Source organism: Nerophis ophidion, linkage group LG06, assembly GCF_033978795.1.
Source record: "Nerophis ophidion isolate RoL-2023_Sa linkage group LG06, RoL_Noph_v1.0, whole genome shotgun sequence".
Lineage (NCBI taxonomy): Eukaryota > Metazoa > Chordata > Actinopteri > Syngnathiformes > Syngnathidae > Nerophis > Nerophis ophidion.
Window position 1 is genome coordinate 13,859,012 of NC_084616.1, and position 13,986 is coordinate 13,872,997.

General features: G+C 39.8%; 1 protein-coding gene across 1 annotated transcript in view; it reads left to right on the forward strand.

Annotated features, from left to right (window-relative positions):
• oprl1 (opiate receptor-like 1) overlaps positions 1-13,986 on the forward strand; it is an 87,200-nt gene that overhangs the window by 15,379 nt on the left and 57,835 nt on the right. Inside the window, exon 2 of the mRNA XM_061902709.1 lies at positions 12,422-12,672. Within this exon, the coding sequence (XP_061758693.1) occupies positions 12,464-12,672 (209 nt within the window). The 5' untranslated portion in view covers positions 12,422-12,463. The remainder of the gene's footprint in view (positions 1-12,421; positions 12,673-13,986) is intronic.

Genomic DNA, 13,986 nt, shown 5'->3' on the forward strand with positions numbered 1-13,986 from the left:
GGGCTCTCTGTTAGATGCAATGGTTGTCCGTATTGGGACCATGATTTCGGTCCTAACTTGTTCTCACCTCCTCATATGGAAGCTACTTTTCCCTGTTGATGTCTCAAGACGGGTAGAAATACAAGAACACACACACGCACACACACACACACACACTCACACAAATTCTAGTATTTCTTACATTCTGGAGACCTTCTACACATTAAATCTACTAAAAATCCTGACTTTGGAGCAATGTTCACGGACTCTCGTATTGGGCTCTCTGTTAGATGCAATGGTTTTCCGTATTGGGACCATGATTTCGGTCCTAGCTTGTTCTCACCTCCTCATATGGAAGCTACTTTTCCTTGTTGATGTCCCAAGAAGGGTAGAAATACAAGAACACAAACACACGCACACACACACACACACACAAATTCTAGTATTTCTTACATTCTGGAGACCTTCTACACATTAAATCTACTAAAAATCCTGACTTTGGAACAATGTTCACGGACTCCCGTATTGGGCTCTCTGTTAGATGCAATGGTTTTCCCGTATTGGGACCATGATTTCCGTCCTAACTTGTTCTCACCTCCTCATATGGAAGCTACTTTTCCTTGTTGATGTCCCAAGAAGGGTAGAAATACAAGAACACACATTCTAGTATTTCTTACTTTCTTGAGACCTCCGAAAAAATGCCTACCTCTTGAGGACCACCCTTTAAAGATATACAAAGATTTGTATTTACAACATTAATAATATATACATACTATGCAAATATAAAAAAGATAAGCTTGTAGTTTTTTTTGTTTTTTTTGTAATTGTTTTTTTAATCTTCATTATTTACTTCAATTTATTACAGTATGTATGCGGTAGAAAAAGGATGGATGGATGGAATAGGGAAGTCCTCCTTTAGCCGCCCTCTTGTTTTATCATAATTGCGACCTTTGCACTAATCAATGTTTATTTTGGTATGCACATTAAATCAACAAAAAATCCTGACTTTGGAGCAATGTTCACGGACTCTAGTATTTTGGCTCTCTATTAGATGTGATAGTTTTCTGTATTGGGACCATGATTTTGGTCCCAACGTGTTCACACCTCCTCATGTGGAAGCTACTTTTCCTTGTTGATGTCTCAAAAAGGGTAGAAATACGAGAACACACACACACACACGCACACACACACACGGAAAACAAAACACACTCAGACAGATTTATTGACGCGCGGCGCACGGAGCATGTGCTGCATTTATCAGACAGACAGCAGCCCCGTCATGGCGTGCAATCATTTAGGGAAGGTCGACGGCCGCCAGGCTTGAAAAAATCCCCCCTCTTGATTTTGTGGAAGCGATGATGAGGATAATACGTTGAAATCTAGGATTTTTTTTTTATGAGTGGAAAAAAATCACACGGGCAGAAGGCGGCCTTCTTCCCCACTAAACTCCTCCAAACGGGCCTTTAAAGGTGTTCTCACCAAGCTAGAAGTAAAAAATTAACCCAAAATGACTTCCGAAAAGAAGAAAGACTTAAAAAAATAAAAATAAAAATAAATAAAAAAGTCCATTGAGTGATTAAAAGTTTTGTCCCGATACTTTTGTCCACAATATTTAACTTGCGTTGGGGAATTTCCAAAGTAGAACACTAAAAATTCCACAAATCTCACCCGTTTATCCATCCATTTTTTACCGCTTGTCCCTTGAAAATACTGTAGGAAAAGTCTGTTCCAGTATGGAGGTTCATTTGTGGCTTTATAACGAAGGCTTTTTTTTTGACACTGAATTTACGTGAATTAATTTTCTGAACTGAATTTTTTTTTTTTACATCAAATTATGAGACAATTTCATTAAAAAAAAAAAGTTTTTTTAAAAATCAGTGTAAAAAAATTCAGTGTTAAATATTCAGTGTAAAAAAAAATAATTGTGTAAAAATTAAGTGTATTAATATTCAGTGTCTAAAAATTCAGTGTAAACCATTTTTATTTTTTTAAAGATTGAGTGTAAAAAAATTAATTTTATAAAAATATTCAGTGTATAAAAATTCTGTGTAAAAAAATGTATTTTATAAAAATTCAGTGTAAAAAAAATATTTTATAAAAATTCAGTGTATAAAAATTCAGTGTAAAATGTATTGTGTATAAAAGTTTATTGTAAAAAAATATTCAGTTTATGAAAATTCAGTGTAGTATAAAAAAATCATTGTAAAAGTATTCAGTGTTTAAAAATTCAGTGTAAAAAAATGTTTTTTTTATAAAAATTCAGTGTAAAAAAAATTCTGTGTAAAATCTATTGTGTATAAAAATTCAGTGTGAAAAGATTCAGTGTATAAAAACATTGTGTAAAAAAAATATACAGTGCATAAAAATTCATTGTGAAAAATATTCAGTGTAAAAATAATCCAGTGTAAAAAATATTCAGTGTTTGAAAATTAAGTGTGAAAAAAATGTATTGTATAAAAATTCAGTGTAAAAACATTCAGTGTATAAAAATTCAGCGTGAAAAAAATTTTATTTTCTAAAAATTCAGTGTAAAAAATATTCAGCGAATAAAAATTCAGTGTAAAAAAATTAATTGTATTAAAAATATGTGTAAAAAATATTCAGTTCGTAAAAAATTATTGTAGAAAAACATTCAGTTTATGAACATTCAGTGTAGTATAAAAAATCATTGTAAAAATATTCAGTGTTTAAAAATTCATTGTAAAAAAAATTATTTCAAAAAATTCAGTGTATAAATGTTCAGTGTATAAAAATTCAGTGTAAAATCTATTGTGTATAAAAATTCAGTGTCAAAAGATTCAGTGTATAAAAAAATTGTGTAAAAAAAATACAGTGCATAAAAATTTATTGTGAAAAATATTCAGTGTAAAAATAATCCAGTGTATAAAAATTCAGTGTAAAAAATATTCAGTGTTTGAAAATTCAGCGTGAAAATTGTTTTGCTTTATAAAAATTCAGTGTAAAAAATATTCATTGTATAAAAAAATATTGTAAAAAAAAATATTCAGTTTATGAAAATTCAGTGTAGTATAAAAAAATAATTGTAAAAGTATTCAGTGGTTAAAAATTCAGTGTAAAAAATGTTTTTTTTATAAAAATTCAGTGTAAAATCTATTGTGTATAAAAATTCAGTGTGAAAAGATTCAGTGTATAAAAACATTGTGTAAAAAAAATATACAGTGCATAAAAATTCATTGTGAAAAATATTCAGTGTAAAAATAATCCAGTGTATAAAAATTCAGTGTAAAAAACATTCAGTGTTTGAAAATTCAGTGTGAAAAAAATTTATTGTATAAAAATTCACTGTAAAAACATTCAGTGTATAAAAATTCAGCATGAAAAAAATTTTATTTTCAAAAAATTCAGTGTAAAAAAATATTCAGTGAATAAAAATTCAGTGTAAAAAAATTAATTGTATTAAAAATATGTGTAAAAAATATTCAGTGCGTAAAAAATTATTGTAAAAAAACATTCAGTTTATGAAAATTCCGTGTAGTATAAAAAATCATTGTAAAAATATTCAGAGTTTAAAAATTCGTTGTAAAAAAAATTTATTTAAAAAAATTCAGTGTATAAAAATTCAGTGTAAAATCTATTTTGTATAAAATTCAGTGTCAAAAGATTCAGTGTATAAAAAAATTGTGTAAAAAAAAAAATACAGTGCACAAAAATTTATTGTGAAAAATATTCAGTGTAAAAATAATCCAGTGTAAAAAATATTCAGTGTTTGAAAATTCAGCGTGAACATTTTTTTGCTTTTTAAAAATTCAGTGTAAAAAATATTCATTGTATAAAAAAATATTGTAAAAAAATATTCAGTTTATGAAAATTCAGTGTAGTATAAAAAAATAATTGTAAAAGTATTCAGTGTTTCAAAATTCAGTGTAAAAAAATGTTTTTTATAAAAATTTTGTGTAAAAAAATTCTGTGTAAAATCTATTGTGTATAAAAATTCAGTGTGAAAAGATTAAGTGTATAAAACATTGTGTAAAAAAAATATACAGTGCATAAAAATTCATTGTGAAAAATATTCAGTGTAAAAATAATCCAGTGTATAAAAATTCAGTGTAAAAAATATTCAGTGTTTAAAAAATTCAGCGTGAAAATTTTTTTATTTTATAAAAATTCAGTGTAAAAAAATGTATTGTATATAAATGATTGTATAAAAAATATCCAGTGTATAAAAATGTAAACGAAAAAGTCACGACACTCTTTGAACACACCACGACAAACGCATTTTGAAGGTAACGACGTTGGAGAAATCCAAAGAAAAAGCCAAACACACGCCTCTCGAGTACGCTGATGTCTTTGTGTTTGGAACTCCCAAACAAGCGCTTGTCTCGTTTCCGTGTCTGTCTACTGTTGTCCGCCACGAAGGAAACGTAGGTGACATAATAACATAAACAGAAGAGGATATAAATACACAGCATCGGTTAAAAGAAATATACAAAAGCAGTGAAGTTGTCACGTTGTGTAAAATGGCAAATAAAAACAATTACAATGCTTTGCAAATCCTTTTCAACTAATAATCCATTAAATAGACTGCAAAGACAACATATTTAATGTTGGAACTGCAAAATGTTATTTTTTCTGCAAATAATCATTAAGTTAGAATTTAATGGCGGTGACACAATGCGGAAAAAAAGTGGTCACATGTGCATTTTTACCAGTGTGTTACATGGCCTTTCCTTTTAACAACACTCAGTAAAACGTTTAGGAACTGAGGAGTATTTTGGGCTAAATATTGCACCACACATTTTTAATGGGAGACAGGTCTGGACTACAGGCAGGCCAGTCTAGTACCCACACTCTTTTAGTATGAAGCCACGCTGTTGTAACACGTGGCTTGGAATTGTCTTGATGGAATAAGCAGGGGCGTCCATTGATAACGTTGCTTGGATGTGTCTGGCTTGTCCCTGTCTTAGTTTTTCCTCTGCATTTGTGTCAGCACTCTTATTTTGGTTTTGTTTCCTGTTTGTCTCCGAGTGCTGTGTCCTCTCAGCTGTGGCTGATCCGCACCTGGCCACACCTGGTGTCAATCAGCCAGCCACTATTTAGACCTGTTTTCTCCTCCAGTCAGGGGCTGAATTATTGTCGTTACTTCTTGTCACCACTACCTGTCAATGTCATTAGTACTTATGTTTGTAGCTGTGTCTACTTTCTGGTCACTCTGTTCATGCCATAGTTCCGTCGTGTCACAGTAAGTGTTTCTGTTCAAAGCCAAGTTTGTTATCCGCCTTGTGCGCGCCTTTTGTTTGTACCCTTTTGTTTGTTCTTGTTTTAGTGTTATATTAAATCATGTTTTCTTATTCAATGCTAGCCATCATCTCTGCATCTTGGGGTTCGTCACAAACACCATGTGACAGGTTGTGAACCTGAATGTACATTAATGGTGCCTTCACAGACGTGTAAGTTACCCACACTTTGGGCACTAATACACCCCCATACCATCACAGATGCTGGCTTTGAACTTTGCGTTTAGGACAGTCCGGTTGGTTCTTTTCCTCTTTGGCGTCCACAGTTTCCGAAAAAACAATTTGAAATGTGGACTCGTCGGACCACAGAACACTTTTCCCACTTTGCATCAGTCCATGTTAGATGAGCTCGGGCGGCGTTTCTGGGTGTTGTTGATAAATGACCTTCGCTTTGCATAATAGAGCTTTAACTTGCACTTATAGATGTAGCGACTGACTGTAGTTACAGACGGTGGTTTTCTGAAGTGTTCCCGAGCCCATGTGGTGATGTCCTTTACACACTGGCGTTGGTTTTTGATGCAGTAACACTGAGGGATCGTAGGTAATGGTGCAGTGATTTCTCCAGATTCTCTGAACCGTTTGATGATATTACGCACCGTAGATGGTGAAATCCCTAAATTCCTTACAATAGCTGGTTGAGAAATGTTGTTCTTAGACTGTTCAACAATTTGCTCACGCATTTTTGTCATGATCCGTGGCCCAGATCGTGTTTTGTTTATTTTTTTGTCCGTTTTGGACTCCATTAGTTCCTGTTTGTGCACCTCTGGATTTGTTTTAGTTTCCATGGGGATTAATTGGGTTCACCTGCCGCTGGTCGACCACTAATCAGAGAGCTGTTTATACTCAGTCTAGTTAATTACCTAAGCTCCCCGTGCAGTAGGCATGTTGTCCTTTTTTGTTTGATTTCTGTTTTTGGTACGCGTTATGATTTATGAGTAAATCATGTTCCTACCTGCACGCCTTGTCCGGAGTAGTCCGTCTGCATCCCGGGAGAAAGAACCCCACAGAAAGATGTGACTCTCTCCCCCTACAAGTGACAGTTTTAACTTGCACTTGCTGATGTAGCGACCAACTGCAGTTACTGACAGTGTTGTTTCTGAAGTGTTCCTGAGCCCATGTGGTGATATCCTTTACACACCGATGTCGTTTTGGGGTGTAGTAATAATAATTATAATGGATTAGATTTATATCGCGCTTTTCTATTGTTGGATACTTAAAGCGCTCACAGAGAAGTGGGAACCCATCATTCATTCACACCAAGGTGGTGGTAAGCTACATTTGTAGCCACAGCAGCCCTGTGGTAGACCGACGGAAGCGTGGCTGCCAGTTTGCGCCTACAGCCCCTCCGACCACCATCTATCATTCATTCATCATTCATTCACCAGTGTGAGCGGCACCGGGGTCAAAGGGTGAAGTGTCCTGCCCAAGGACACAACGGCAGCGACTTGGATGTCAATAAGTGGGAAGCGAACCTGCAACCCTCAGGTTTCTGGCACGGCCACTGTACCCGCTACGCCATACCGCCAGAGGTATCCAAGGTTCGTAATATCATGTCTTAGGTGCAATGATTTCTCCGGATTCTCTGAACCTTTTGATGATATTACGGACCGTAGATGGAAAAATCCCTACATTCCTTGCAGTGGCCTTGTTTGTGAATGACTGAGCATTTCACGGAAGGTGCTTTTTTTACCCAATCATGGTACCCACCTGTTCCAAATTAGCCCGTTCACTGGGGGATGTTCCCAAATAAGCGTTTGACGAGCATTCCTCAACGTTCTCAGTCTTTTTTGCCACTTGTGCCAGCTTTTTTGAAACATGTTGCAAGCATCAAATTCCAAATGAGCTAAAATTTGCAAAAAAAAATCAAGTGTTCCAGTTGGAACTTTAAATATCTTGCCTTTGCCGTCTATTTAATTGAATATAAGTTGAAAATATTTAGCAAATAATTTGCAAAATTTGCTCCCGCATTTTTTGACAAAGTGGTGACGTTCTCCCCGTCCATGTTTGTGAATGACTGAGTATTTTACGGAAGGTGCTTTTTTTTACCCAATCATGGCACCCACCTGTTCCCAATTAGCCTGTTCACCTGTGGGATGTTCCCATATAAGCGTTTGACGAGCATTCCTCAACGTTCTCAGTCTTTTTTGCCACTTGTGCCAGCTTTTTTGAAACATGTTGCAGGCATCACATTCCAAATGAGCTAATATTTGCAAAAAATAACAACGTTTTTCAGTTTGAATGTTAAATATCTTGTCCTTGCAGTCTATTTAATTGAATATAAGTTGAAAAGATTTTGCTAAACATTGCATTCTGTTTATATATATATATATATATATATATATGTATATATATATATATATATAAATGGGTTGTACTTATATAGCGCTTTTCTACCTTTAAGGTACTCAAAGCGCTTTGACACTACTTCCACATTTACCCATTCACACACACATTCACACACTGATGGAGGGAGCTGCCATGCAAGGCGCCAACCAGCACCCATCAGGAGCAAGGGTGAAGTGTCTTGCTCAGGACACAACGGACGTGACGAGGTTGGTACTAGGTGGGAATTGAACCAGGGACGCTCGGGTTGCGCACGGCCACTCTCCCCACTGCGCCACGCCGTCCCTATGTGTGTATATATATATATATATATATATATATATGTATGTATGTATGTATGTATGTATGTATATATATATATATATATATATATGTGTGTGTGTGTATATATATATATATGTATATATATATATATATATATATGTATGTGTGTGTGTATGTCTATATATATACATACATATATACATGTATATATATATATACATATGTATGTATGTGTATATATGTATGTATGTATATATATCTGTGTATGTTTATATATGTATGTATGTATATGTATATGTATACATACATACATATATACATACATACATATATATATATATATATATATATATATATATATATATATATATATGTATATATATACATACATATATATATGTATGTGTATGTATGGATGTATGTATATATGTATGTATGTATATATATATATATATATATATATATATATATGTATATGTATATATATGTGTGTATATATATATATATATATATATATATATATATATATATATATGTATATATATATATATGTATGTATGTTACTGTAGATGTAAGCCACATGTATCGAGGCTGCCAGTAACCGTAGGGAGGTTACGTTTGGATGAATATTCATAATGGCGGCTGCAGCGAGGTGGGGGAGGGGTACAGCAGAAGTGGGCTCAAGCTCTGGTGGTATTTGGCGGCGTTGATGCAGTAGAGTCCAAATACTTTCGCCCGTTATTTATAACGGACGACTTTGACGAGGAGGAACATAAACAAGTGCAACATTAGCGACCTGCCAAATGGACACTCCGACGTGACAAAGTATATTTTTACAACCCAGCGGCAACACTAACGATGTTGTTGTAGTAACGCTACGGTTGCTGCTGAGTCAGCATCAGTAGCAACATGTCATAGCGCAGATTTTGTCATAAAAACTGCAGGTTGCCTACAGCCGCGTGTTAGATAACCTGATGTTAAGCGGTCTGTTATGGCCGACCAAGGTGTTAATTGGAGCATTTGGGGTTACCACGCTGTTGTAAGACGTGCAGAATGTGGCTTGGCATCGTCTTGCTGATATAAGCAGGGGCGTCCATGAAAAAGACGTTGCCTGGGTGGCTACATTTGTCGCTCCAAAACCTGTATGTACCTTTAAGCATTAATTGTTCCTTCACAGATGTGTAAGTTACCCATGCCTTGGGCACTAATACACACCCATACCATCACAGATGCTGGCTTTGCACCTATAACACTCCGGATGGTTCTTTTCCCGATGACACAACGTCCACAGTTCCCAAAAACAATTTGAAATGTGGACTCGTCAGACCACAGAACACTTTTCCCACTGTGCATCAGTCCATCTTAGATGAGATCGGGCCCAGCGAAGCCGGCGGCGTTTTTTGGGTGTTGTTGATAAATGGCTTTGGCTTTGCATAGTAGAGTTTTAACTTGCACTTACAGATGTAAGTGTCAGGCCTGTCCCTGACTGTTTCGTTTTGTTTTAGTTTTTCTTCTGTGTATGTCTTTGTTTACCGCCAGCGCTTTTATTAACTTGAGGGTTGCCGGTTCGATTCCCGCTTCCGCCATCCTAGTCACTGCCGTTGTGTCCTTGGGCAAGACACTTTACCCATCTTCTCCCAGTGCCACCCACACTGGTTTAAATGTAACTTAGATATTGGGTTTCACTATGTAAAGCGCTTTGAGTCACTTGAGAAAAACGCTATATAAATATAATTCACTTCACTTCATTTCCTGCTTTTCTCCCTGAGCGCTGTTTCCCCTCAGCTGCGGCTGATTGGCACCTGGCCACACCTGGTGTCAATCAGCCCGCTCCAATTTAAACCTGCTTTGTCCTCCAGTCAGAGCTGGATTATTGTCACCACTACCTGTCAATGTCATTAAGACTTATCGCTGTAGCTGTGTCTACTTCTGTTCTCTCTGCTCATTTCATAGTTCCTTCGTATCACAGTAAGTGTTTTTGTTTCTAGTCCACAGTTAGCCTTTGTGCTAGTTTTTGTTCATAGCCAAGTTTGTTCTCCGCCTTGTGCGCGCCTTTTATTTGTACCCTTTTGTTTGTTCTTGTTTTAGTGTTAAATTAAATCACGTTTTTCCGCACAATGCCTGCCGCCATCTCTGCATCTTGGGGTTCGTCACAAACTCAACCTGACAGTAAGTAAGTTCATCAAAGCTTGCCCTGACTGAGCAAGGCGTTAATTGGAGCATTTATTGTATTTCGGAGTGTCAATATTTGGGCAACTACCCATTCGATCCGATTCCAGAATCGATTTTTGATTCAAGCCGATTCTCGCGATGTATTATTTGGTTCAATAATTACAATGAAACTTGTTTGAAAACAGGTTAAATTGCCTTAGATTGCCTAAATATGTCTTTTAAAAATCCACCTTCTTCCGCTTATCCGAGCCTAAGCAGGGAAGCCCAGATTTCCCACTCCCCAGCCACTTCGTCCAACTCTTCCCGGGGGATCCCGAGGCGTTCCCAGGCCAGCCAGGAGACATAGTCTTCCCAACGTGTCCTGGGTCTTCCCCGTGGCTTCCTACCGGTCGGACGTGCCCTAAACACCTCCCTAGGGAGGCGTTCGGGTGGAATCCTGACCAGATGCCCGAACCACTTCATCTGGCTCCTCTCCATGTGGAGGAGCGGCGGCTTTTTTTTTTAAGCCCCTCCAAGATGACAGAGCTTCTCACCCTATCTCTAAGGGAGCGCCTTTCCATCCGGCGAAGAAAACTCATTTTGGCCGCTTGTACCCGTGATCTTGTTCTTTCGGTCATAACCCAAAGCTCGTGACCAAAAGTGAGGATGGGAACGTAGATCGACTGGTAAATTGAGCGCTTTTCCTTCCGGCTCAGCTCCTTCTTCACCACAACGGATCGATACAGAGTTCGCATTACTGAAGAGGCCGCACCGATCCGCTTGTCGATCTCACAATCCATTCTTCCCGAGGGATCCCGAGGCGTTTCTAAGCCAGCCGGGAGACTTAGTCTTCCCAACGTGTCATGGGTCTTCCCCGTGGCCTCCTACCGGTCGGACGTGCTCTAAACACCTCCTAAGGGAGGCGTTCGGGTGGAATCCTGACCAGATGCCCGAACCACCTCATCTGGCTCCTCTCCATGTGGAGGAGCAGCGGCTTTAATTTGAGCCCCTCCCAGATGGCAGAACTTCTCGCCTCCTACCGGTCGGACGTGCCCTAAACACCTCCCTAGGGAGGCGTTCGGGTGGAATCCTGACCAGATGCCCAAACCACCTCATCTGGCTCCTCTCCATGTGAAGGAGCAGCGGCTTTACTTTGAGTTCCTCCCGGATGGCAGAGCTTCTCACCCTATCTCTAAGGGAAAGCCCTTCCACCCGGCGGAGGAAACTCATTTTGGCCGCTTGTACCCGTGTTCTTGTCCTTTTAGTCATAACCCAAAGCTCATGACCAAAGGTGAGGATGTGAACGGAGATCGACTGGTAAATTGAGAGCTTCGCCTTCTGGCTCAGCTACTTCTCCACTACAGCGGATCGATACAGAGTCCGCATTACTGAAGAGGCCGCACCGATCTGCCTGTCCATTTCTTCCCTCACTCGTGAACAAGACTCCGAGGTACTGGAACTCCTCCACTTGGGGCAGAGTCTCCTCCCCTACCCGGAGATGGCTCTCCACCCTTTTCTGGGTGAGAACCATGGACTCGGACTCAGAGGTGCTGATTCTCATCCCAGCCGCTTCACAATTGGCTACGAACCGATCCAGTGAGAGCTGAAGATCCTGGCCAGATGAAAGCATCAGGATCACATCATCTGCAAAAAGCAGAGACCTAATCCTGCAGCCACCAAACCGGATCCCCTCAACGCCTTGACTGCGCCTAGAAATTCTGTCCATAGAAGTTATGAACGGAATCGGTGACAAAGGGCAGCCTTGGCGGAATTCAACCCTCACTGGAAACTGGTCCGACTTACTGCCAGCAATGCGGATCAAGCTCTGACACTGATCATACAGGGAGCGGACCGCCACAATCAGACAGTCCGATACCCCATACTCTCTGAGCTCTCCCCACAGGACTTCCCGAGGGACACGGTCGAATGCCTTCTCCAAGTCCACAAAGCACATGTTGACTGGTTGGGCAAACTCCCATGCACCCTCAGGGTTGACTGCGCCTAGAAATTCTGTCCATAAAAGTTATGAACGGAATCGGTGACAAAGGGCAGCCTTGGCGGAGTCCAACCCTCACTGGAAACGGGTCCGACTTACTGCCGGCAATGCGGACCAAGCTCTGACACTGATCATACAGGGAACGGCACAATCAGACAGTCCGATACCCCGTACTCTCTGAGAACTCCCCACAGGACTTCCCGAGGGACACTGTCGAATGCCTTCTCCAAGTCCACAAAGCACATGTAGACTGGTTGGGCAAACTCCCATGCACCCTCAAGAACCCTGCCCAGAGTATAGAGCTGGTCCACAGTTCCTCTTTAAAATAATAATAACAATTATTTTTTTTAAATTATGAATTGACTGAAAATTCGGATGTGAATGGATGTATTTCAGTGGCGTTGACTCAATGTGGTCTTTGTGTCTTCCCCAGTTTGGTTGAAATCCGTGGTCTCCCCGCCAACTCTGAGCAAAGATGGACTTCCCGGACGAGTTCTTGCTGGCCGAGCTGAGCCACCTGCAGCTCTACAACGACTCCTTCTTCCACAACAACTTCAGCGGCGCCTACAACGAGACGGACGCCCTGCTGCCCACCAGCGTCAAGGTGACCATCGTCATGGTCTACATGATCGTGTGCGTGGTCGGCCTGGTGGGCAACTTCCTGGTCATGTACGTCATCATCAGGTGAGAGGACGGACGGGCGTCTAATGTTCAAAAATGTCCTCGACGACGTCGTCTCTGTTGCTAAAGCGATCAAACCGAACAAGAAATTTTGAGTTTGGAACATCTCCAGTTGCTGAGCTCCTGGTTTCCACTTTTGGAAAATACTTCTCCAAAGTCGCACTCAATTCAAAGTACTCGGATTAGTGAACGTTTTAGGATGACAGGAAGTGATGACGGAAATGGACGACAGAAAGTGGGAAGAGGAAGTGATGACAGGAAGTTAAGACAGGAATCAAGGACAGGAAGTGATGACAGAAAGGGAGGAAGAAGAGGAAGTGACGATGTAAAGGACAACACGGGAGGACAGGAATTGACAACATGAAGAGGCGACATGAAGTGAGGACCGAATGGGATGAGACGACAGAAAGTGGGAAGAGGAAGTGACGACAGGAAGTGAAGACAGGAAGTTAAGACAGGAATCAAGGACAGGAAGTGACTACAGAAAGGGAGGAAGAAGAGGAAGTGATGATGTGAAGGACAACACGGGAGGACAGGAAGTGACAACATGAAGAGGCAACAGGAAGTGAGGACCGAATGGGAAGATGGGAAATGACAAGAGGAAGTGAGGACAGCACGGGGGGGTGCCGGAAGTGACAACATGAAAAGACAACATGGAGTGTGGACGGAATGAGACGACAGAAAGTGGGAAGAGGAAGTGACGACATGAAGTGGAGACAGGAAGTTAAGACAGGAATCAAGAACAGGAAGTGACTACAGAAAGGGAGGAAGAAGAGGAAGTGACGATGTGAAGGACAACACGGGAGGACAGGAAGTGACAACATGAAGAGGCGACAGGAAGTGAGGACCGAACGGGAAGATGGGAAATGACAAGAGGAAGTGATGACAGCAGGGGGGAGGACAGGAAGTGACAACATGAAAAGACAACATGAAGTGAGGACGGAATGAGACGACAGAAAGTGGGAAGAGAAAGTGACGGTAAGAGTTGACAATAAAAGGATTTGAAAGGAATCAAGGACAGGAAGTGATGACAGAAAGGGACAACAGGAAGTGGGAAGGGGAAGTGACTACAAGAAGGGAGGACAGGAAGTGATGACAGAAAGGGACAACAGGAAGGGGGAAGGGGAAGTGACTACAAGAAGTGAGGACAGGAAGTGATGACAGAAAGGGACAACAGGAAGTGGGAAGAGGAAGTGACGGTAAGAGTTGACAATAGAAAGATTTGAAAGGAATCAAGGACAGGAAGTGATGACAGAAAGGGACAACAGGAAGTGGGAAGGGGAAGTGACTACAAGAAGGGAGGACAGGAAGTGATGA